This window comes from Prionailurus bengalensis, chromosome B4, assembly GCF_016509475.1.
Source record: "Prionailurus bengalensis isolate Pbe53 chromosome B4, Fcat_Pben_1.1_paternal_pri, whole genome shotgun sequence".
NCBI classification, from domain to species: Eukaryota; Metazoa; Chordata; class Mammalia; order Carnivora; family Felidae; genus Prionailurus; species Prionailurus bengalensis.
The window spans coordinates 99,938,603-99,965,437 of record NC_057358.1 but is presented as its reverse complement, the minus strand read 5'-3'; the positions used below and the strand labels follow the sequence as shown (position 1 = coordinate 99,965,437).

Here is a 26,835-nt window from a genome sequence, read left to right as displayed (position 1 = left end):
TGGACATTTCCTCCTATGGAGTACAGGATTTTCCAAGGGTCTCCTCCATCAAGCTGGCCTTTATTTATTCTATTTGGTACAGCGTTCTATACTAGAAAACAAGACAAACCAAAAATGATATTTTCAGCCCCTGCCTTGAGTTTAATTTATAATTAGGAATTTAGGGACAACATGAGTTGTCTTCAATATAAAACTAAACACTGGTGAATGGTTTTCCTTACTAATTCTGAATTACTATAAATGTACAAGTTGTGCTACCAGTTCAACACTTAAATAGATTAAATCATCTCTGACACATGGTAGATTTCATACTATAAGGAAAATACCTAAAACAGTGCAATATACTGAACTGATCAAAGTAAAATGAACTTTGGAAAACAAGTCTGCAAGATTTTTGCTAACATACTGCAATACTTACGTTACAAATTACAGGTACATTGTTTATCATGGTTCTAGTCCTTGTGGGAACAAATTAAGCCCCTTCCTCTCAAAGGGAGAGCAAGGAAAAATTAGTTTTTTCGTAATTTTGTATACTTTTAAGCAACTCGTAAATATCACAGAAGATTAATAAACATTTATGGAGACTATAGTGCAGTACCTTATTTATAGTATGGCTGAAGATCAAATTTCAAATAATCAAGTTTGAATGTACATAATTGTTAGTGCATTGACAATAATATGTCCAAGGGGAACAAAAGCCCCTTCTCTGCTCCCAGACAACAAAACCTGTGTATAATGGCCAACAATGATTGAACAGAAATCACAGATACCTGGTTTGTTGCATTTCTGTTGAGGAGTTCACATGTTTGAAGGGAACACTGTCCGTTAAGATGCATTTATTAGGCTTCATATTCCTAAAACAGGATGAGGTTACATTAGACTTTTTTTACCCGATTAAAAATACCAGGACTGGCTATAATTTAGAACCCACTAATGTTCATTTATTCCCCCTAAAGATGTGGGTTTGTTTTCTTGTGGTTAATTTGTTAAAATATGGAATGTACATTTTAAATGTGCATACTAAGAGAAATTACCAGTTGCCTGAATACTGTAGTTAAGCAAAAATGTTTTTAGAATCTTTTCTAAAAAAAGTTTTTTGAAAAACCCTAATTGATAAGTTCCAAATCTTTTTCATAGAACTGGCTGGTTAACTGTGGGTTTACATCATCATTTATCTCTATCCATGGTGATGAGAAATGATTCCCCCTAACCATCCACAGAAACATATGCACATACATAGCTCTCATTCCCCCCTCCTCCTTCTGAAACATTAGAGGGTCACTTGCATGTTATTAAAAATTAAGTTCAAAACACTTAAAATAATTCTGTATTAGAAACTTGACTCTGTCATAGGTCTCTTCTTTTTGAAAGTTATACTGGGCTGGTTAAATGCTCTAATTCCACTGTCCTTAACATTTAAGAAGCAGAAAAATATTTCAGCAAGCTCAAACTGGAGGTTTAGTAACTACAACACTGACTCCTGGTTGGCTGCATGGGTTCAGTAAGGTCTACCCTTTTTCCTCTGGCAGAATTTGCTCCTGGTTTCTGTGGTTCATTCTTGGGCAGCATTTTAGCTACTGCCATGAATATTTCATTTACTTCATCGATGTCTTAGCTGATGTCTCCATGAATAATAAACTGTTGTCATCTTCGTAGGACTGTGCTTCCTGGAAATCGACAGCCCTTTCATTTGCAAGGTCAGCCTTGTTTCCTGATAAAGCTATTACATTGCTTGGATTGGCTTGTGTCTGAAGTTCTTTAGCCCAGTTTTTGGCTCTGCCAGAGGACTCATCTGTGATATCATATACAGCTATGGCTGCTTGTGCTTCTCTGTAGTACATGGTGCTAGGCTATGGTAGTGTTCTTGACCAGCTGTATCCCATATGTCAAACTCTACTGTTGTGTCATCAAGGCACAGCAGTGTCTTATGGTACTCTCTTGAAATTCATGAAATTGGCCCTTCACAAAATGCAGTTACAGGCTTGATTTGCCAACACCAGACTCTCCCAGAAGTACTAGTGTGAACTGGCATATATTATTTCCAGTATTTGGCCCGTTGCGTCTTGTTGCTCCTCAATTAGCCATGTCCAGATTTGAAAGAAGGCCCTAATTTTCAGTGTCTTAAATGAACTTCCAGGATGCAAGGTGTCAACTTTTTTTCTTTCTGGATGTAAAGAAAGCTGAAACTGCACCATGCGGAGCCATGGGGATAAAAGCCTCCCTGGCAGCAGGTCCCAGGCATAACCCGAGAAGAGGCTGAGGCTGTCTGAGGCTGTCGCTTACCAGGTAGCATATCTCTTTCTCAGTCCACCCCCTTCAGACTCGGATACAGTGTTTCAAAATTCTATTTTTAATGTGTGATTGAACTGTCAGCAAAGTCAGGGAATTAGTAGGAAGGGCAGGGTTATTGAGAGTGGGAATCCAGAGAAATGATGAGCTCTGCAACCAGCATTTGTCCTGACTAGCACTTACTGTTTTCTGAAGGTCTGAAACTTGAGTTTTAGCAAGAAAAAGGGACAAAAGGCCTGCAGCCCATTCATGATGGAAATTTGGATTGGAGATCTCTCCATGTGAAATAACAAGTCCTTCTTAGTTAAAAAACAAAAACAAACTTGGAAAACATACCCATAGAGGAAGACACTAGTGTGTTTGCCTTTCTTTGATGTGACTCTAGGTAGAACGGGGGAGAGAGAGAGAGAGACTCAATACTTTGAGAAACACAATATACTCATGTAGGCTTGGAGCCAGAATTCACACTGTCTCTGTGGCAAAAACAAAAACATCCCTCCATTTAGTTTAAAATGATCTTGAGTTTTTAGTATTCAAAGGGGCCTAGAAGAATCAACACAGATACTTGTTACGGGAGAGTTTTAAGCACAAGCCTCCAAAAATTACATATGAGCTCATAACTAAAAATCAGTAAACAAAATAGCAATGAGATACCGTCATGCACCTATTAGAATAGCTAAAATCCGGTACACTGACAGTACCAAATGCTAGCAAAGATGGAAAAATGAGGAAAAACATGAGGAGGCAAGGCACCGTCAGAATCTACACAAACTACCTACCATCCAAACCAGTATCTGCACCAACTGGAATTATAAATGACAGAATGTGATTTAGTGGGTTGAAGGCAATATTGAAAGATAATGCTGGGAACCTTTCAGAATTGATGAAAGACAACAACCCTCTGATTAAGGAGGCCTCACAATTCCCAAGCAGGAAATCTAAACAACAAATAATAGTTTCAATGCTAATACTTGACAAGCAGGAATGCTGAAAAGTAATGAAGCAAGCATTTAACTTAGTGTTAGAAAAGTAATAGAATGAACCTGAAGTAGGTAGAAGAAAGGAAATAATAAAGATAATAGACATAGGTGAGAGTTATCAGGAAAGATAAAGTTGGTTGTTTGAAAAGGCTAATAAGAAATATCAAAATGAGCAGGATTAAGGGGAAAAAAAGAAATATTTTTAGGAAAAAAAGACACAACTAAAAATGTAGGCAGCAACTCTAGCCAATAAATTTGAAAAATTAAATTAAATGAACAAATTTCTAGAAAGAGTACTTCCCAAAATTTATTCAGTAATAGGAAATTCTAGTGATTTTTATTATCTAATTACTAATATATATTATCTTTACAAAGACATCATAGGCTCAGATAAATTTACAAACAAGTTCTACTGAATGTTTAGGGAAAAATATAATTCCTATATCACATTAATACTGTATTTCATTAAGTCTAAAACAGTACCCGTCCTCTGACTTTAACATCTCTGAAATTGGGTTAGATCTTTAATTGATAGTGTTTTGCAATCTCCATTGGCAATTGTTAAACACTTGATATCATCTCTGAATTTGGGATCTCTTTTACTATGTAATAATATCCATCAGTCTCCTTCTCCTCATATTTTTATGACATCTCTGAAGTCAGGAATGTAGCTGATAGTTGATGGCATCTTAGAATAGAAGTGGACAAATAAAAATTCTTGTATATGGAAAGCAGACATTACAAAGAAAAGCTACAAGATATTCTTGCTCATCAATTTAGATGAAGAAGTTCTAACAAATTATTAGCAAACTGTTGAATCAAGCAAGATATAAAGAAATAATACATTATAACCACAGTGGGGTTATTTCAGGCATTGTAAGGATGGCTTTGGTATTAGAAAATCTGTGATTGTCATTTAACATACAGATTATAGGAGAAAAACTATGTTGTCATCCCATTAACAAAATGTATTTGAAAGTTTTAACATCCATTATGGTAAAAAAAAAAAAAACTGTAGCAAATTAGAAATAGGAACAAATGCTTTCTTAACCTTGTAAAGTAACAATTAGGAACAAGGAAAATAGTGTACCATCTACACTTCATAACGATATTGTACTTGAAATTTAGCTAGTGAATAATGCAAAAAAAATAAGGGAGGAAACAAAATTTATTTGCAGCTAGTGTATAGTTGTTTATATAGAACCTCTCCCAAATTCACAGATAAATTATTAAAATCATTAAAAAATTATTGAATATATGTTAACTCCAGTTCTATGTACCAGTAACAAATGGTTGGAAAGATGCAGTTCAAAAAATACCACTTAAAACAACAGAAAATAAGGTGTACGTAGGCATACATCTAATAAATCTAACAGAATATCTTTATGTAGAAAAGTATAACATTAAGATGATGTGTTCTCAATAAATGGAGAGATATATTTTCAATTAAATAGACATACCATGTTTCCAGTAGGAAAATTCAGTATTATTTAGTATGGCACTTATCAAATTGATTTTATCTGTTCAATGTATTTTGAATCCATATCTCAACAGGATTTTTTCATGATACTTGATAAGATTATCCTAAACTGTCTAAGGGTAACCAAGGGCAAAGAAGAGTGAAGACCCTCCTGAAGAATCAGAGCCAGGCAAGGGTCAGGGGTTATTTAGTACTTACCATAATGCTCTGGTAAGTTAGACAGTAGGTGTTGGTGCTGAAATAGAGACAAATGAAACACAACAGAGACTTAGAAATAATGTTATTCATTAGAGTTCTACATGACATTGTGTTAAAGGCAAAACTATGGAAACAGTAAAAAGATGCTTGGTTTCCAGGAGTTAGCAGGGAGGCAACAATGAATAGGCAGAGCACAGAAGGTTTTTATGGCAGTGAAAATACTCGGGATGATACTGTAGTGATGGATACATGTCATTATGCATTTGTCCAAACCCATGGTATGTACATCAAAAAAGTGAACCCTAAGATAAGCTATAGACTTTGATTATGATATGTCAATATAGGTTCATCAGTTATAACAAATGTATCACTCTGGTGAGGGAAATTGATAATAGGAGAGACTACATATGTGGAGAGCCATGTGGATATATGGGAGATCTCAATTTTGCTGTGAACTTAAAACTCTAAAAAATAAAATCTTATGGGGCGCCTGGGTGGCGCAGTCGGTTAAGCGTCCGACTTCAGCCAGGTCACGATCTCGCGGTCCGTGAGTTCGAGCCCCGGGTCAGGCTCTGGGCTGATGGCTCAGAGCCTGGAGCCTGTTTCCGATTCTGTGTCTCCCTCTCTCTCTGCCCCTCCCCCGTTCATGCTCTCTCTCTGTCCCAAAAATAAATAAAAACGTTGAAAAAAAAAATTTAAAAAAAAAAAATAAAAAATAAAATCTTAAAAAAAAAAAAATCAGTGTACTGGAAGTATACTCACCTTACCCAAACATCACGGCATGGGGCAAAGAGGAGAAACTTCACCAGTGTACTATCAAGACAAGAGCCAAATTCAGAAAAAAAAATTGGGCAGAGTTCACCCAAACAATTTTTCCTTGATTTACAAAGAAATAGTACAATGATACAGGACTTTTTGGGTGATGACAGCTCTTTTATATTGAGTATCCTGTTTCCTGTATCACCTTTTGCTATCACTTTTTGATAGAATATGTATTGTAGTACAGCCATTTTCAAGTGGTGTCTTTTGAGGGAAATAAGGCCTGTGGAAAATAATTTAAGTGAGTATTTTCTAAGTTCTCCCAAGGATTATGGTGCATGGTTAGAGCTATTATAGATGTATGGAAGAAAAATTACTTCATTTTGAAGAGTGGACATTTTAGTGCACTAGCCCTAATGAACCCTAAGTAAGAGGGACTACTCTAGTAAATTATTTGAAAATATGCACGGAAAGTGAATTTTTGGTCTTGGCATGTGTAAAAATATCTTTATTTTACCCTAATATGTAATTGATAGTTTGGCTGGGTATAGAATTCTAAGTTGAAAGTCATTTTCCTTCCAACTTGAAACCATTGCTTATACTGTATTTTTGTCCTAATTCCAGAATAATTACTGATATCAGTAGCTTAATCTGATTTCTGATCTAGAGGAACTTGTTGTTATCAATACGTGCAAAAGGATTCTTTGGCATAAATAGGGCTGGTTCTCAGTTTTTGTCATTGCTGGTTTGTGATTTAAGCTTTGTGTGATCTGCAAAACAATGACTCTTTGTTAATTTCATGCTTTCCAGTGTCAAATATATGTTGCTGATGTATCCTGTCCTGGATACATACTTGTGGGATACATACCTATACTTTTTTATGGTTTTAAAAAATTAACCCTTTATTATAATTTTAGTTGAGTTTTAGGAGGGAACACATTAGGTTAGTGTCTTTATTCTGCCATTTTAATCTGGAACTTTGCTAGATTTTTATATATATTCTCCAGTTTGATCCTTATAACAATCTGATAATATAACAATCTGATAATATAGGTAGTAGTATTTTATAAATGAGAGGACAGAGACCCACATAAATTAACTTAATTTCTTCAATGCATCCAGCTGGGATTTGAACCCAGGCAATTTAATTTCAAATCCTGCTTAACCATTACACTACAATGCCTTGAGAGGCAAGCACCACTGCATGAATTAATTATAATTATTTCTCTCTTGTCTATAATTAATGGTCATTTATATTTCATGACATGGAGAAAAGAAAAAAAAATCCCTCAAATCCCTGTTGTAGTTGTAATTATCAACCATTAACTTATTTTTACCACTAATTGATTTTGAAATGCCTTTGCTCAAGAAAGATCACGTTACATAAAGGAAATTGAATTTGTTTGTTGTTAAATGTCCTGTCTAGTAAAGAGAAACAGTCTTGGACTATACAGGATGCTGTTGTATAGGAGTGGAGAACTAGCCTGGACCCATATGCATAATAAAAGGAAGGAAACTGAGATCTTATGGTAAAGTACCTGTAAAAATGAACCACTAAGTCAGTTGTAACTGAGTTAGTTTTTCAACTAAGAGAGTGTATTTCTAGGTTGGAACTCTGACCAGAAAAAATTCAGGATATATAGAGGAAGTAATTGACTAGAGCTTTTTAATTTCAATTAAGGTAGAATAAGGAAAATGGATTTTAATATAACTAGGAAAGAATTCATTGAAATGTTAAAGGTTACTTATAAAGAGAGCATAGTGTATTGTTTTGGCTGTTGGTACTTTCCTGTAGATTTAATGATGTGAGATAATACTAGTAACTTAGTATTAACCTAGTAAAGAAAGATATTTCCATTTATTATTGTGATAATAAAGCTGCATTTTACTTTAAATAGGAGAATTTTAAGTGGAAAATCCTCATTGGTAGATGATATATTTTGAAAAGTTTCAATGCAGTGAAGACGAACTGTAGCAGCTCATTATCTGTTTCAAGGAAAATGTATTGGAGCATTCAGCATTATTATGGTGTCTTTTCAATCTTTTCTGTTGATTGGTTTGCAGTAACACTGTCAATGACTCCTGTATCTTTGCTAGAGGTAAAACTTAAATATTTATTTTCTGCTTTAGCTGTTAGAATCCATCAAAATTGCACTTGAAAGAGTATCTTTCCTTATGAATTCTTAATCATGGCTGAGGCAAGCAGTAGGTTAGATATAGATCTAGAGGTGTCAGGAAAGATAAACAGTGTTGTGTTTATATCCATTTCTAAAGTAAGCAAAAACTAGAAAGAATCGGAAGAGGTGGGAAGTGTGGCGGATACTACAAAAACATAACGGATGTGAGAAAAGGGTTGCATTTTACTTCATCCTGAATCTCTAAGTATTGATCTTGCTTTGTTTACTAAGACACCAATTCAGTTCAGGGCATTGCTGGTTTGATAAAAAGGAGAAACATTAGGGGAATAGCCTTTCTTGTTTATCAGTTCATTAAAAAAAGAAAAAACCCACTAGCATGGCTTAATGCCTTTTCTGTTTATTGCTGATCTGACAGTCTCTGGTCCTTCTCCTTTGCTGTTAAATGTGTGTGTCCTTTGTTTGTGCTGGTGGGTTTCGCTACATTTGGATTTGAGAGAAAAGCCTCTTGTTGCTGTACTGATCTAATTAGCCTTCTGGGTGAACGTATACGTTAAATAGACCTTCTAAGCCATGAAAGAAGAGAGCTCACAACAACGTAGATTTTCTTCTTGTACTGTGTTTTCGCCTGTTTTATTTCCTCCACGAATTGATGGCCGAAAGCTTGTCCGGAATGCTTCATTTGGAGGATACAATGAACTTTCTCCTTCATTGCCAGGTTTGTTTGTTTAATCTTGCACTTTTTTCTTAATTTCTTGCCGACATTTCATTAAACTAGTATTTTAAAGTCTAAAAACTGCTTTCATTTAAATGAAACAGATTAGGTAGTGAAAGGTTCAGTTTTAGTGACTGCTGCTATATGGGTTGGCTTTTCCATTTTTTCTCTTACAATCTCTTAATCTCAAACTTGAGAACTAGTGATTCAGTGAAGTACAAATCTGGCATGCTGATAGCATGAATCTTTGTTTAATTGTAAAAATAAATATCATGACCCTTCGATAACATTTAAACATTTTCTGGACTTGAGATAAATGTAAAATTCTATAAATAAACAAATATCTCTGAGGCATTTGCAAATGAAACCCAAATATTTAATATTGATACTTGTTTGGCTGTTTTCTGCAGAATAGTAGCTATGTTACAATTGATGTTTAGTTTAAACTTTAATTAGCTCAAGTCCTGACTAAAGTGAAATTTTCTACCTGAGTATAATTTTTGAAATGCCTCCCTTCTTGTTAGGTGTATTTGTGTATAATTAGGTTTTGCTAAGAAATTGTTATTTTTAAGGTAATATTTTTAATCTTGCAATTAGCCATTTGACAGTTAAGATTTAGACATTAAATGATTAATAAGATGTAGATATAAATTGGTCTTTTATTGTATGAAAAAGATTTATTGTAGCAAATATTTGGATATAGATTTTAAAATATTTAAAAATCTTTGTTTTCCTTTCAAAATTTTAAATAAATCCTTTCATAATTTTATCTATTCTTTTGAGGTTATATTTTTCTTTTAAAATAAAAATATTCTTTTAATACTCCTGACAAAGAAATACTGACTGAAACTGGTCTTGCTTTGACCATTTATATATTTTTCTGACACGTTTTGTTAAATTTGAATTATATTTTCTACTTTCACACAAGTATTTTTTCTTGGCTTTTTGTGAAGATTCATGCTGGCAGGTGGTTATATGCATCATTTTGAAATACTGAAACACCTTATGGAAGGTGTTACCTGGACAATTAATTTATTATAAAGTCACTGATTTCATTTTCTTGTCCAACAGTGTTTCAAAAAAGAATTGGAAACCATAGGCCTGAACTAAGTAGCATAAGCTGTAAATAGCATTCATAATCTGTGTTTAGTCTTCTCAGTATAGCATGGTTACTGTCATGCTTCTTATGTTCTCAAAATGGTGTACAAATACCTTTTAGTATTTGTATTTATCAGAAGTGGCTTTTAAAATACAATGTACTGAAATTTTTTAATGTTATTAAATACTCTATTTGCTTTTACAGTGTGACTTAGTTCTATTTCTGCATTTGTCTATTTCATTTTTTAGCCAGCAAGGTTGCTAGCAAATGTTTGTTAACCTTCATGCACTGAGTCTACTTAATATTAAAGAATAATCATGTGACTCTACTAAACAACAGAAAACTTCACTTTTTAAAAGTTTGGTATTTACTTAATTAGGTAACTAAAGGCAGAATTGTCTGTTTATCTTGTCAAAGAATATACTAAAGTTTACCCTGGATCGACTTATTTAAAAGAAAAAGTAAATGGTTATCTTTGTTTTCTGATTCTTGAAATAGAGAAAATCATATTCATAGGGATGCTTGCACATCCCCTTTTTACAACCAACAGTTGTATTGCAACTAGCCATGATAGAAAGCAATTTTCAATATATTTTATCAGCTAAGAAATAGAATGGAATTAGGTACTTCAAAGAAGTGGCTTTTTATGTTGTTGTTGTTTTTCCAGTTCAAGAGTAGAACATAGGAGCTTCTGGGTGGCTCACTCAGTTGAGCGTCAGACTTTTAATTTTGGCTCAGGTCAGGATCTCAGGATCATGGGATCAAGCCCCATGTCAGGCTCTGCACTGAGCATGGAGCCTGCTTAAGATTATCTCTCTCTCTCTCTCTCTCTCTCTCTCTCTCTCTCTCTCTCTCTCTTCCCTCTGCACCTCTCTCCCACTTGCACATGCACTCACTCTCTCTCAAATTAAAATAAATAAATAAATAAACAAACAAACAAACAAACAAAACAAAACATATATTTCTTCTGGGACATTTCATTGTACTGAAAAATAAATTTAGATGCATTTATAATTATAATTAGATGCATAATAATGTCTATCTGGCATTATTAGAGGAGAGGTTCTCCACTAGTGACATTGAAAGATAATTTTGTCTTACTATTTTGAGCATAACCTTCTTTTCATTTTAGTTTCCTTGGGAAAAAAATTACTTTTTTGTCACTTGTACCTTAACAAATATGTTGGAATTATATGGAATTATTATGGAAGTATGTAAAAAGTTATACTTTATCAATGATGATAACACTTGTATTTTGTTAACAACATAGAAGTTAAGGACAGCGTGTTCCTTTGTTTAAGAATAATATTCCAGGGACACCTGGGTGGCTCAGTCAGTTAAGCGGCCCAGGTCATGATCTCACGGTTTGTGGGTTTGAGCCCCACATCAGGCTCTGTGCTGCCAGTTCAGAGCCTTGAGCCTGTTTCGGATTTTGTGTCTCCCTCTCTCTCTGCCCCTACCCTGCTCACACTCCATCTCTCAAAAATAAATAAGCATTTAGAAAAATTAAAAAAAGAATATTCCATTGGATTAGTAGGAGGAAGTAAACTCTGTGTATTACTACACTACTTGGAAATATCTTTATGACCACAGATTTAGGGAAGACTTTAAGACCAGAAAGCACTAACCATTAAAGGATGAGATGACTAAATTTGACTACATTAAAATTAAGAGCTGTTTATAAAAAAAAAAAAAATACATGGAATAAAAAGACAAGCCATAGAATAGGAAGTTATTTATAAAACAAAGTTGGTAAAGGGCAGTATCTGAAATACATCAGAATTGCTATATAAATCAATAAGAAAAAGATAGGCAATAAGTTGTGTTTTGTTTGTTTGTTTTTTAATGCACAAACGATCTAAAGAGGTCCTTCACAAAGAGAAAGTTAAAATGACTAATGTGAGAAAATGCTCAACATTGTTAATAGTCAGGGACCTGCAAACTAGAACCTTACGGATATATACACACACATATATATACACACATATATGTACACATTGATAATACATACCCAACAGATTAGCAAAAATAATAAGTTTGTCAATATTGATGTGGACATGAATAAGGAGAAAGGAGAACTCTTACACACTATTAGTAGAAAAATAAACAATTTTGTTATCCTTAAAATTGAAGACACACATATACTATAACCCAAAAATTCTGCTTCTAGGTTTAAACTTAGGGAAACTCACGGATATATTTGTGTGTGTGTGTGTGTATATATATATATGTATATATATATATATATATACACATACACATATATATATATATATATATACAGTGTGTGTGTGTACACACACGCGCACACACACACACACACACACATATGTTGACTAGGATACATTTCAGAGTATATTTGTGGCACCATTGTTCATAAAAGAGACAAACTGGGAACAACCCAAATGTTTATCTACAATCAATGGATAAATGGTGATATAGTCATGCAATAGGATTCTAATCATCAGTGCAAATGAATGAAATACCTGCTTGACATGCTGGTAAAGAATGTTTGCAAAAGTCAAGGTAGTTACTTTTGAGAAGAGTGGATTGTGATCAAGAATGGCACTGGGAGGTGGGGAGGATCTTACAGGATTTTGACAATTCTGTTTTTTTTATTTGGGTGGTAGTTATGCAGATATTCACTATATACATTAAATTACACATTTATGTTTTATGCATTTTTCTGAAGCTGTCTTTCACATATTTAATAAAATAATTGCAAGTAACAGAGTACACTGTTGTTATTTTTTGGATCAATTTATCAAATTTCTGTGTTTGAAAGGGTAAATAAGGATTAGACCTTTCTTTTCAGGAATTCACAGTCAAGTATGGAATATGAACATGAAAAATAATTGAAGCAGATTGTGATAAATATGGTAGTACAAATGTATGAAATGCTCTATGTCTCAGAGAAGAGGACTGCTAACTATGCCTACACAGTCAAAGCAAGGCCTATCAGAAGAGGTGGCCTTAGGTCTTCAGAGGTACCCTGGCATTCTAAAAACAGCATGAATTTTATTTTACTATTTTTTTTAATTTTATTTTTTTAATTTGAGAGAGAGGGAGAGGCATGTGCGTGCAGGGGAGGAGCAGAGGGAGAGGGAGAAAGAGACTTTCAGCAGTTTCCACACCCAGTGCAGAGCCTGATGTAGAGCTCTATCTCATGACTGTGAGATCATGACTTGAGTGGAAATCAAGAGTCTGAAACTTAACTGACTGAATCACCTAGGTGCCCCATAAAAACAGCATGAATTTTAAAGTTAGACCTAAGTTTCTATCCGCTCTGACACTTTGACTTAGTGACATTAATCAAATTACTTAATTTCTGGGAGCCTTGATTTCCTCAATTCTATAAAATAGTTAATATTTGGGATTTTTTAATAATTTTTTTGTGTAATGTTTATCTTTGAGAGAAAGAGAGAGCATGAGCAGGAGAGGGGCAGAGAGAGGGAGGCAAAGAATCCAAAGCACAGACCCCAGCGTGAGGCTTGAACTCACGAGCTGTGAGATCATGACCTGAGCTGAAGTTGGACACTTCACTGATGGAGCCACCCAGGCACCCCAACATTTGGAATTTTTTGTGGTGTTTTAAAGATTAGAAACTAAAGCACTAGCATAAGTGTCATAATCACAAATATTCTTACAAATGGATATTGGTTGCTTTATTGTTTTCATTAATACTGTGTTACTTATCATTATTGATGAATGAATCAGAATTAGGCAGGTAAAAAATTGGTTAAAGGGATATAGACTAAGTGAGGAAGGATGTCAAAGTGGAAGTCTAATAAACTAATAGAATAGACAAGGCTGGGTGAGTTTTTATTTTCATTTTTATTTTTCCCCATTAAAAAAAAATATTTATTTTCAGAGAGAGAGAGAGAGAGAGAGAATGCTGGTGGGGGAGCAGCAGAGAAAGAGGAGAGCAAGAATCCCAAGCAGGCTCCTTCCACACTGTCAGTGCAGAGCCCGACAGAACCCAACGTAGGGCTCGATCTCACATACTGTGAGATCATGACCAGAGCTGAAAACAAGAGTTGGACACTCAACTGACTGGGCCATCCAGGTGCCCCTATTTATTTTTTAATTGAGGCATAACTTACATATAGTTAAATGCACAGCTTTTTGAATTTTAAGTTACACATAGACACATGTAACCAGTTCCCAAATCTGCAGAAGACTCCCTCATGCCCCTCAAATCAGTTCCTCCTACAACAAAGATAAACCACTGTAACAACCTCTAACACTATAGATTAGATTTGCCATTTCCTGAACTTTATATAAATGGAATCATACAATGTGTGCTTTTTTTTTTTAATGGGAAGACATGGCTTCTTTCACTCAATATTTATGTCTGTTTTATGTAATAATAATTGGCTCTTTTTCATTGCTGTGCAGCATTCCATCGTGTAAATATACTGCAATATATTCTATTAATAACCATTTGAGTTGGTTTCAGATATTGGCTATTATGAATAAAGCTGCTTTGAATATTTTTGTACTTTGAATATTTTGTACAATATATCTTTTGATATATATACAACCATTTCTTTCAGGTATATATAGGATTAGAATTGGTTTGTGTAGAATACCCATATATTCAGATTAAGTACATACTTTCAAATAGTTTTCCAAAGTAGTTATGCCCCTTTATACTCTCATCAATGGCAAGTAGACTTCCAGAGACTCCACATTCTCATCTGTACTTTGAAAGTGTTAGCCTTTTTAGTTTTAGCATTTTGATGGGGATATAGGTCTCTGTTATGATTGAGGCAGTAGGGAGAATAGCAGGAAGATCATTTACTGCTAAAGTCACTGATAAACTTGGTAAAAAGTCATGATCTGAAACTGTTCTGCTTTTTTTTTTTTTAAGTTTATTTATTGATTTTGAGGAGTGGGTGCACAGGAACAGGGGAGGGGCAGAGGGAGAGAAATAATCCCAAGCAGGCTCCGTGCTGTCAGTGAAGAGCCAGACACTGGGCTGGATCTCACAAACCAGGAGATTATGACCTGAGCCAAAATCAAGAGTGAGACAGTTAACCAACTGAGCAACCCAGGTGCCCCTGTTCTGCATTATTAATAATTATGGTCAATAATGTGTCATAGGCTTTAGGATTTTGTCTATAAATATCACTCTAAAAAATTAAAGGAGTGGGGCGCCTGGGTGGCTCAGTTGGTTGAGCAGCCGACTTTGGCTCAGGTCATGGTCTCACAGTTTGTGAGTTCGAGCCCCGCGTTGGGCTCTGTGCTGATAGCTCGGAGCCTGGAGCCTGTTTCAGATTCTGTCTCCCGCTCTCTCTGTTCCTCCCCGCTCGCACTCTGTCTCTCAAAAATAAATAAATATTAAAAATAAAGGAGTAATTTTAAAGTATTTTGAATCACCACACATGGTGGAAAATAAAAGCCTAAGAAGTATTTTGCTTCTAATAAATATGCTTTTATTTTACACGTCTTTAGGAAACCAGCTTTATACAGACTAAAGTGTCTAGAGTGACACTTTCTGCTTTGCTTATTTTGGAATTACCCTTGAAAACTTAGTGTACAATCTGGCAATATTTCCTTTTTAAGGCTTTTGAACATTTTTGTATGTTCCTTGCACATTATGCTGATTATCTACTTGTATTTATCCTTAGTTGAAACTCCCAAGTATTTGACCAGACTTGGCATCTTGCTTTATCCCTCTATAATTTTAAGTAACTTGGGAGTCATCAGGGCCAGCTTTTAAAATAACGATTGGCAAGTTTGAGGTATAGAGAATCTTTTAAAGTGGTATATTCATTTCCTGGGTTTGGCAGGTAATATACAACAAAGGTTTATGATTGTCCTTTTTTAACATAGAAACTTTCTGTGAGACTTATTTGCATGTCAAAGTCTATTCAGATTTATAACTTTTACTTTTGTTTTAATTTACTATTACGCTTTTAAAATAATGTGTGAAAGTAGAATGGTTTCTACTTCAAAATGGGTGTTAATCTAATAAATGGATTGGGCTAGATTCAGCTGAAACCCAAGTCAGTAGAGAAATTGAAGTTGAAAGTCTGTTCTTGTGAGAATAAATGACGTCATTTTTTTTATATTTATAATATATACTTTTAGAAAATTTTGTTCTTTTGTACATATATGTAGAAAATCTTTGAAGTAACTTATGTGAGTTTGTTAGTATTAAGGATTACATATTAACAAAATGTTATTATTCTGAGTAAATATATAACTTCAGTTTGCTTTATACTCAAGTCTAAAATTTTGGTTATTTAAAATTTCATGTTGCATTTATGAAAGTTCTTTTCCCCCTAGTATTGGGTTTGAGTGATCCTTCTCCTTACCATAGTTGGGAGGACAGGGGGAGATTCCTTCTTCATATTACAGAAAATAATTCAACCAAATCTCTGGATTAGGAACTTGGAATGGATTTGTTTTTAGCTAATATAAACCAAATGCAGAATAAATGGTATCACTGGTATGTTAGAACGGATTTCTAAATGCTTCAGGCAGTGGTGCTACTGATGATTTTTTAAGTGCTACTTTATGAACAATTATATTTATATATTTATTTAACACAGGCTTTTATTGGACTTAGAACAAATAATTATAGGGAAGAGTTAATAATACTTTCCCTCAAAAGTAGAAAGAACATTATTAAAATGAGTACTCCTTTTACTTGACACAAAAATTTCAGTATTAACATTTCTCTCATTGTATTATAATAACATTGATTTGTTAATTGCCTTGGCACAGTGTTACATTAATGTGTTACATGCGTGCAGGGATCTGTGCATGTTCATCCCAGTGCATTGGTGTATTTTAGATTTATCTTTTTACAATTTGTGCAGCATTAGTGCCAACGATCATCTTAAGAGTCAATATTAACTGAATGTGTACGATGTGGAAAATGCTATGCTAAGTGTTTTCTTTTTCTTTTTTTTTTTTTTTTAATGCTAAGTGTTTTCTAATGGATCCTCATGTAATTCTCACAGTAAGCACATTGTTAGATTTTTTTAAGTCTGTCCCTCAACCTAGATTTATTTCCCTAGTCTCTCAAAACCAGTTCTGGAGTTGTTTCCAATTTGGCAAGAGGTGTGAAAAGTATGTTGAGTTGTTTCTGTCAGTTAGGATTCTTCATTAGAAAACAGCTCACTAGAATAAAAGCTCCACGAGGCCTGAATTTATACAAAGTGTTCTGAGATCACAGAAAAGAGGTCTTGAGCTTGATGTTGATGGATTCAGGAAAAGACTTCATTGCCTTTGTAAGCCTTAATTTATTTTAAAGAGTTATTAAGTTACGTATGATCCCTTAGAAATCTTTTAAACTATAATAGTTTAACGCTATGTTTGGTCTAGGCTTTTTATACCAGTGTTCATAAAATATAATGTATATTTGAAATTGGATGACTTATATGCCTCTACTTTCTAATGCCTACATGCTATATAGTAATATTGAAATGATGACAATGTGTTTTAAAGGTTTTGACAGAGGAAAGGAAGACATTTCTCAAAATAAAGATGAATCTTCACTTTCTATGTCAAAGAGCAAGGTAAGCATATGCTGTCCCCAAATACATTATTATGGCATTTTTCTAATATTTAAGATGAGGAACTAACATTAAAATCCTATCCAATTTTTATGACATGTTTTTATGTTGGTTTATCTAAACCATGATCCACTGGGGTTGATGTGGCTACTGTTGATTACTTGGGAATAGAGTCTGTTGGTAACCAGTGTGTTCTCTCCAGAGTTCTGTTGTTTCTGGTATGTCTATTATAGTAACAGACCGAAGTCTGAGGGTTCCATTCAGATAAATTCTCAGGATTTGTGTGTGGTTTTGTTTTGTTTTAATTCTTAAGTGTTTTGAGTTTATCTGAATGACTATCAAAATACATACATTTTACCAAAGGCTGAAGATCTCCTGCAGTAGCCTGCAGTTGAAAGATCTCTTCTTAGATAGAATAAGATAAAGTTTCCTAAATTAATGATTCTCAAACTGGGATACTTGTGCATATTCTTACTGTTGAGAATTTGTTCTTTAAAGAGTAAATATTCAAATTTGAGAAACATTGTGTAACACATTGGTTTTCCTTTCTTAATTCACTAGATTTGCTATAATTTGTTAAGGAATTTGACTTCTGACTATTATTTCTGGTCAGGTTTAATAGCAGAAGCAGCTTTTGTTTGTGGAATCAAACTTCAGTGACTGTAAGAAAACCTATTTCTTAAACTAGTAAATTCTCTGCTATTCTCAGCACTGGATTTTGGTTTTAAAACCCCTTATTTTTCTTCCACAGCTACTGGTCTGCAGCTGTTCTTATGTAGCAGTTGTGGCATACCTCTGTGGGAGAGAAACTGTTCCATGATTAAACACCTCTTTCTTAGCAAAATTGAAGTGGGCATATGTGTGACAAACAGAAGATGAAAAAAAACCCTACATTTTTGTTTCCATTCATGGGAATGATTGGGAAGAGTCCATGATATGTATATATAATTTTACATAAATTTTATCCACACTTTTCAAGTATTCATTACATAAATATCATATGTGTAAAAGTACTCGGGATGAAAGTTTAATAGTAATTCATATATATATAAAACATATGAATGAGAAATTCCTTGATCATTTTATATGAGATGTGTTATTAAAGAAAATTAAAGAGGAAATAATTTATCTTGGGTCTTCAGTGCTAGAAATACAATGAAATTTATAGAACTGTAAAGACCTATTTTCAGGCAGTTAATGCCAGAATTGGTGAATATGTAGTAGAGCAGTGTTCCTATTCAGAAGCCTAAATACTTAAATACTTACATATCACAGTCACCCATATGAAGTCTCTAAATTGGGAGGTGGGCGGCAGAGAGAGCAGGGAGCCTGAAAAGAAAGTTTACATACTTTACTGGAGCAGGGTGCATTAATGAAAAAAGCACAGGCTTTAGAAATGCACTTTGAGAACAACAGCACTGATCATATATGACTCTTTAAATTTGAATTAACTAAAATTGACTGAAATTAGAAATTTAGTTCCTCAGTTACACTAGCCACATCTCAAGTCCTCAGTAGCCACATATGGCATTTCTGTCATTCAGAAAGTTCTGTTGGACAGAACTGTTTTAGAATAAAAAGTGTGAGTTTGAATCTTACATACGTTACCTATATAGATACTAATTACAGTGATATTAATAGCTATTTTGTATTAAGAGCTTACTGTGTGTCCTCTTAACTCTCATAACGATACTTGAGGATACGGGTATTATCGGCCCCATTTTATAAGTGAACAGACTGAAACTTAGAGAAATTAACTCTCAAGAGTCAAAGTGGCTTTAGTTTTCTTGCCTGTGCAAGGCAAATAAGATCCACACCCCAGACTGTGATACCACAAGTGCCTGGCAGAGTACCTGACTAATAGTAGGTATTTGAGAATTCATTTTCTTTCTTTGAATAAGAATTACAGTGAGGGGCACCTGGCTGGCTTAGTAGGTAGAGTGTGCAACTCTTGCTTGTGGTTGTGAGTTCAAGCCTCACTTTGGACATAGAGCTTACTTGAAAAGAAAAAAAAACCAAAAAAAAGAATTACAGTGAATGACTGGGGATTCTTAATGTGATAACTAGTGTAAGTAAGATTATACTCATCCTGTTATTTTCCAAGCTGGAACCTATTGATTCCATCTTTAGGTTTAATACTTGTTAATTCTGTTAGCTGAAGAGATTCATAATTGCTAGTTTGTCCTTAAATATTTTAACACATAACCTAGTCTCTTGTTTTTCACAACAATCTTAAAATTTATACATTTGTTGGGGTGCCTGGGTGGCGCAGTCGGTTAAGCGTCCGACTTCAGCCAGGTCACGATCTCGCGGTCCGTGAGTTCGAGCCCCGCGTCAGGCTCTGGGCTGATGGCTCAGAGCCTGGAGCCTGTTTCCGATTCTGTGTCTCCCTCTCTCTCTGCCCCTCCCCCGTTCATGCTCTGTCTCTCTCTGTCCCAAAAATAAATAAAAAACGTTGGAAAAAAAAATTAAAAAAAAAATTTATACATTTGTCATTAAACTACATTCACATGGAATTCTGAACATTTTAGTCTTAAAGTTTTGTTATTCCTTCTTTAATCAGTGTGCATAACTGACTTTGTCTCTCTCTCTCAAAAATAAACATTAAATTTTTTTTTTTTTTTTTAATTTATGAGTTATGCTAACAGCTCAGAGCCTGGAGCCTGCTTTGGATTCTGGGTCTCCCTCTCTGCCCCTCCCCCACTTGCATTTTGTCTCTCTCTCTCTCTTTCAAAAATAAATAAACATTAAAAAAAATTTTAAAAATCAGTATGTGTAACTGAGCCCATCATAATTTTAACTGTATACTTTTCTGAACTTGATACAAAAAGTAATAATACTGCCATTTTGATCATAAGATTTGGGATTAAGTTATTTCTTAAAATACATGATTAAGACCAGTGAGCACAATGGAATATACCCTTTTTTTGGAATACACCCCTTTTTACCCCCGCATTTTTTTACACCCCCCCATTAAAAAAAATACGGTTTCTATTTCTCATGCATTCTGTAAATGAGTGTGAATTGGAAAAGTCAGTTAATGAAGTCATCCCATCTTCCTGTTAGCATTTTTATTTTAATGTTTATTTACTTTTGAGAGAGAGACCGAACGCGAGTGAGGGAGGGGCAGAGAGAGAGGGAGACACAGAATCTGAAACAGGCTCAAGACTCTGAGCTGGGGGCGCCTGGGTGGCGCAGTCGGTTGAGCGTCCGACTTCAGCCAGGTCACGATCTCGCGGTCCGTGAGTTCGAGCCCGCGTCAGGCTCTGGGCTGATGGCTCAGAACCTGGAGCCTGTTTCTGATTCTGTGTCTCCCTCTCTCTCTGCCCCTCCCCCGCTCATGCTCTGTCTCTCTCTGTCCCAAAAATAAATAAAAACGTTGAAAAAAAAATTAAAAAAAAAAAAAAAAAGACTCTGAGCTGTCAGCACAGAGCCCGATGTGGGGCTTGAACTCATGAACCATGAGGTCATGACCTGAGCCAAAGTTGGATGCTTAACCAACTGAGCCACCCAGGTGCCACCCTGTTAGCATTTTTAAAAGAATTTTTACTTTAAAAATTTGTTTTTAGCTTATTTATTTTGAGAGAGGGGGAGTGGGGAGGGGCAGAGAGAGAGGAAGGAAAAGAGAAAGAATCCCAAGCAGGCTCTGCATTGTCAGCATGAAGCCAGAGGTGGGACTTCAACTAAAGAACCCTGAGATCATAATCTGACCTGAAGTCAGGTGCTTAACTGACAGAGCCACCCAGGCGCCCCTAAAAGAAATGTTGTCCATCTCAACAGAAGGAGTTACCAGCAAGGGTACTGTGTCTAGTGGGATAAAAGGAATCCTGTTACAAGGATAGTGGGTTTTTGAGCCAAGATCTATTTATTGACTTGATTTTCCCCTCAGCCGTACATCTGCCCATCTATAGATACTCTGAATCACCTATCACTTGCTATAAAAAATATATTTACTTGGACATTTAAAAGGACTTTCCAAATCAGAATATCTGATATAGTCATAGTAACTTATTATCATCATCACCATCATCATCATCATCATCATCATCCCTTATATATGTAGTATTTTTTAGTTTTCAAAGCAAGTTGAAAGTATTCTCATATAATGTTCATTTAAAGGTCAAATTTTTTTTTCAACGTTTATTTATTTTTTTGGGACAGAGAGAGACAGAGCATGAACGGGGGAGGGGCAGAGAGAGAGGGAGACACAGAATCATAAACAGGCTCCAGGCTCTGAGCCATCAGCCCAGAGCCTGACGCGGGGCTCGAACTCACGGAGTGCGAGATCGTGACCTGGCTGAAGTCGGACGCTTAACCGACTGCGCCACCCAGGCGCCCCTTAAAGGTCAAATTTTTGACAGCATTTGCAATCTAGGAGATAGTTACAAACCTGAAACACAGTACATACAACTACGCTATACACATCATATACACTACCTCATTTAATCATCAAAGGAATCCTTAACTCCTGTTGTTCATGAAGATAAATCTTAAATTTGAGTCTGGCTGAGAGTCTGTGTGAATAGTTTTAAAAGGTGATAAATCATTAAAAAGGTGGCCAAGAGCCTGAGACTGGGAATTAGGTAGACCAGGGAACAAATCCCAGCTTATCTACTTACTGCCTCTATGACTTTGGGAAGTTATTTTTGGTTGGTTAGTCTTGGTTTCCTTATTAGCAAAGGGGAGATCCTACTACTATCTCATAGGGTTGCTGTGAGGATGAAGTATTTAGAATAGTTTTTGGTAAAGAATAAGTAGCCATTAATTTTCATTAGCATTAATTCTTCATTTACCAGTATCTAAGAAGTACATTATAATACACATTTTCCTATTAAGCTGGGGGAAATAGAAATCATCCTGTTCTTCTGACAGTACCTTTGCCATCCTTGGGTTCTCAGCGGCAAGAAGAAGACAGAGACCTGTTTGGCTTGAGGAATTTTGTAAAATTGTTTTGATATCATAATCTGTGCCATTCTCAGAGTAAATTGTATGGTGTTTCAAGTCTAGTCCTGAAAGGAGTGACTTCAACAAAAATTTAATTGGGTTAACCCCCACCTCCAGTAGTTTGTAGTTCTCTTCTGTCTAGTTCAGCCAGTTATTATTACCACCACTGTAATAACCCATATTTTATACCTAGTAGCAGAGGCATTTTCAGGAGAGGTAAAAGAAGTGAGTTGCAAATGCTAGTTTAATTTTCATTTTATTAATTCATCAGGTATTTGGTGAGCCCTTTCTTTTCCCCAGGTGTTACCTGGGTATCATTGGTGAAAAAATATGGTCCCTGCCTTCATGGTTTTTAAAATTGAGTGAGGGAGTTTATACCCAAAGTTTTTTTGTTTGTTTGTTTGTTTGTTTGTTTTATCCGTGAGCACACCTAGTGATATGCACATCGGCAATTCAGCATTTGAAAACCACCATTTGGATCAAGCCCCCCATACTTTCTTGGCACTAGGAGTCACGCTTAGAACTTTAAGTACCTGTGTCTAACAATAGATAAAACAATAGATAAAAATGAAAATCATAGAACACAAAGCACTAAACATGTTTAATTGTATTGTTCCAAGATTTACAGAAGCAGTTTTCATGTTTATGCTCTTTTATTCTGGTTAAAGAATGTAGTTTCCTTAAAAGAGTGTTGGATTAAGAGACCTAGATATCCCTGTATATTTATTATTTATTGTTAGTTTAGAAGATCATGATTTGTAAAATGGAGATAAAACCACTTGTTAAATCTATTTTTCAAGGTTCTTGTGAAGATCAAATGAAAACAAATATAAACAAAGTCTGGAAACAAGTTTAAGACCATAATACTCAAGGGGCACTGGATAGGTAGGAAGAAATAGATGTTAGGAATATTGGGTTTTAAACACTACAAATGAGATAGTGTTTTAATACTAATTTCTGAAGATCTATATATTTCTTTCCATTGGAGAAGTAGCAATTAGGGCAGTACGTGCGGTAACTTGCTAGAATACACGTGGTTTGGTTTTTTGATTTGGAATATTTTAAGTGTTAAAAAATTAACATTCCTTTGGATACTTTTGTTTTAAGAATAAATAATTGCGTATGTTTCCTAGAAATTGTCTAGAAAATAGAATGCAAAAATTTACAAATGATCTTATTTAATCTTATATTGTGGTTTAATTTATTGACTAGGTTTTTTTTAAGTCTGTTTTTTTAGTAATCTCCACACCCAATGTGGGGCTCAGACTCAAGACCCCAAGATCAAGAGTTGCATCCTTTTCTGACTGAGCCAGCCAGACGCCCCTGATTAGCGTTTATTTTAGTACTTTTGTGGGTTTAACATGGATTAGTTTTTAAACACAAATGCTGTATAGGGAAAATTGACATTTGAAAATTTGTATTTGGCTGTATATGCTGTATATAATTTGTGTATAATGTATATAATTTGTATAGGCTATATCACAGTGATAAATGGGAAGAATGTCACAAACATAGCTTTAACATTAATTTTTTTTTAAATTTTTTTTTTAACGTTTATTTATTTTTGAGACAGAGAGAGACACAGCATGAACGGGGGAGGGGCAGAGAGAGAGGGAGACACGGAATCGGAAGCAGGCTCCAGGCTCTGAGCCATCAGCCCAGAGCCCAACGCGGGGCTCGAACTCGCGGACTGCGAGATCGTGACCTGAGCGGAAGTCGGATGCTTAACCGACTGAGCCACCCAGGCGCCCCTAACATTAATTTTTATATGCTGTATGTATAGAATAAGTGAAGGTTTTAATTATTATTTCTTTTTTGTTCATTTCCCTGTGATTTCAGTCTGAATCTAAACTTTATAATGGCTCGGAGAAGGATAGTTCAGCTTCAAGCAAGCTCACAAAAAAAGAATCTCTCAAGGTTAGTTTCCACAGCTATTTCATAAATAACATTATGCTTTGCATGTGCTTTTGAAAGTAGGATAACAGAAAGAGATGTATCTCCTAAAGAAAGAAAAATAATGTTAGACAGGCACACATAAAAACTGTTATTATTTGTGTGGCACACTGGAGTCAACTGAAAAGGCTACTTGATGACCATCCAGTGCCGCTTCAGGCCTCACCTTGCCGTCCAGAGGCTGAGGACTGGTGTATCTGCACAATTGTACCTGAGTTAAGCATATCACTGTGTTATAGAACACATGATGGGAAGCTGTGATGCTTTTTGACATTCAAGTTTACTAAAAGTCATGGGCTGAATTTGGCCCACAGATAGATATTTTGTTTGACCCACACAATGGTTTAAAAATTTGCAGTAACAGTTACAAGTTCAGATTTCCAGCCCCTGGAATTCTCCCTTTGGACTGTCTTCCAGAATGACCACAGATCCTTGACCTTAAGAAATAACATGCTTTCCAGTCCACTCTAAGTCCCTGCATGGTCTATTTTACCCCCCCCCTTTTTTTTTCTTACATCTGGTCCTATATGCATTTGTATTTGCAATCCCATTTTAAATCTGTTAATTCAGATATGAATATTAATAAGGACCAAAGTCTGAAGTATTTTGGTTGTATAATTATTAAAACTTCTTTACTATTAAGTGCAACTAGGAAGGTTTTATAGCTAAGAGAAGTTCATCACTGGGAGTTTTCCACTACTCTTCTCTCTGTGTAATAACAACAGAGCAATAATGAGACTATGTTAATCCACTCCTGCCTTCCTAGACTATCTCACAGGTGACTTCTGAAAGTAAAACTTTAATATTTTGATTGAATAAATACCACTTTGTGGTTTCTTAATTATTTCTTACATCATAGTACAAAGAAAGAACAAAATTGCCAGTTGCAAATAATCATAGCATTGTTTGTAAAATGAAAAACTGGTAACAGAGTGGATTTCCATCAGTGAGAGAATTTACTAAGAAAAATTGTAGAAGCAGTATAGCATGGTGGTTAAGACCATGTCTTTTAGAGCCAGTCTGCCTCTGAGTTGTGCCTGCATGACTTACTAGCTGTGTGATCCTGGGCAAGTTACTCTCTGTGCCTCAGTTTTCTCATCTGTAAAATAAAGATAATAATTGGCCTACTTCCGAGGTTATTTCAAAGATTAAATGAGGTAGTACATGTAAAGTGCTTATTAGTACAGTAATTGGTGCACAGAATATGCCCAGTAAATATTAGCTCTTACTGAGATAGGCATGGAAATGCTCCAAAAAATATTGAATAGAAGAACCTTTTTAAAAAATGTGTTTAAAAAGGTAGAACCACAAAAGCTGTATATTTTTTAGGTTGTATACATAGAAAAAGCCTGAAAGGATAGTGTTTTCTGGAAGTGTTAACAGTGGTCAGTTCTGAGGATTGGAATAGGATAGGGTATAATAAAGACAGCTTTAGTTTTATTTGTGTTGTTTGAAATTCTTACCATGAGATTGGATTCATGTAGTATTGTGTGACTAAAAGTAAAATTCTTCAAAAACATACAGAGCTAGTGATCAGAAAAACAAGATTCTAAACTCTAAAAATTCCTACCAGCTCTTTAAAAGTTCTTTTATCCTAAGAAGCTAGAATTCTAAAAGAGGTTTAGAATTGTATGCTCTACATTCTATAGACCTAAAAAATTTGGAAAGAAAGTGCCCATTTCTAGTGAATTTTTAATTTTTCTATTATTTCTGTAAAATAGGTGCAAAAGAAAAATTACCGAGAAGAAAAGAAAAGAGCCACAAAGGAGTTACTCAGTACAATCACAGATCCTTCTGTTATTGTTATGGCTGATTGGTTGAAGGTCAGTTTGTATTGAAGCTTGAATTCAAATTGCTGGATGTTTACCTACAGGAATAGGAAAGCCCAAAGAGCACCTAAAGCCTACAAGACAAAAACAACTCCTGGGATGATTGTTTTTCACTGGCAAACTATTAATTGTATCCCAGAGGTTCTATGTTCTAGTCATAATGGGGAGAAGGAAACTTAATATTGTCTGTCATGACAATAACATTGAAAATGGATAGCAGTTCTTTTTAAAGGGCTTTTTGATTTGTGTGACATTTATATAATCTAATTTTGCTGTTTAAATTATTAGTATTTATATAGGTGTGGCATGCATTATTGAGAAGATATGAAACAAAGTTAATATAAAAATTGTTATTTGGAAAGGATTAATTTTCAGAAAAACATGCATATTGCTGTTTCCATACCTTCTTTTGGCCTCTGGTTATTTCCACTTACTTTTATTTACTTTTTTATCATCCCACTCTTTCTTTCTCATTCTTCTTTGGTAGGAATCTTTCAGACTAAATGCAAAGTGTAAGAATGATCTAGTGAGACTCTGTCTCCCAGGAAATTTTAGTATCTGGCATTAATCTAAAAGTCACCCCAGCCTTGAAAGCTTTCTATTCTCCCAAAACATTGGTCCAGCCTCCAACGTATAATCCTTATGAGATCTTTTGTCAAAGTTCTCTTACTAAAATGGGAGCCCAATGATAGTTTCCTTGTTGGTTCAGGTAGTGCTGGGATCTTCTTCAGTGTTGTACTCAAGACACATTCTGACTTATATTGACTCTACTTAGAAATCTTTATGCTGTATATCTCATGTGGGTTTTTCAGAGCTAAGCTTCCTCTTCTGACATAGGATTTCTGCAGCTAACCCCCTAAAAGTGTCCCTAACACATCCCCTGGCTGACTTTCTAAATCATAACCTTCATTCTGATCATTTTCCA

General features: G+C 35.0%; 1 protein-coding gene, 1 non-coding gene and 1 pseudogene across 13 annotated transcripts in view; 2 read left to right on the top strand and 1 right to left on the bottom strand.

The window, feature by feature from the left end:
* OSBPL8 (oxysterol binding protein like 8) overlaps positions 1–26,835 on the top strand; it is a 158,384-nt gene that overhangs the window by 91,452 nt on the left and 40,097 nt on the right. For 11 of the 12 annotated variants that reach the window (XM_043561542.1, XM_043561539.1, XM_043561540.1 and 8 more), the window contains 3 exons: positions 17,117–17,187; positions 23,968–24,045; positions 25,803–25,904. In XM_043561542.1, the coding sequence (XP_043417477.1) occupies positions 17,117–17,187; positions 23,968–24,045; positions 25,803–25,904 (251 nt within the window). Of the gene's footprint in view, positions 1–8,399; positions 8,560–17,116; positions 17,188–23,967; positions 24,046–25,802; positions 25,905–26,835 lie in introns of those variants that run through there. The other variant, XM_043561543.1, reaches the window with a different exon arrangement.
* Positions 1,459–2,085, bottom strand: LOC122473054 (annotated as a pseudogene).
* LOC122474166 lies at positions 17,928–18,058 on the top strand. The gene has a single exon (XR_006294847.1). It is a non-coding gene; the product is annotated as a small nucleolar RNA SNORA41 (small nucleolar RNA).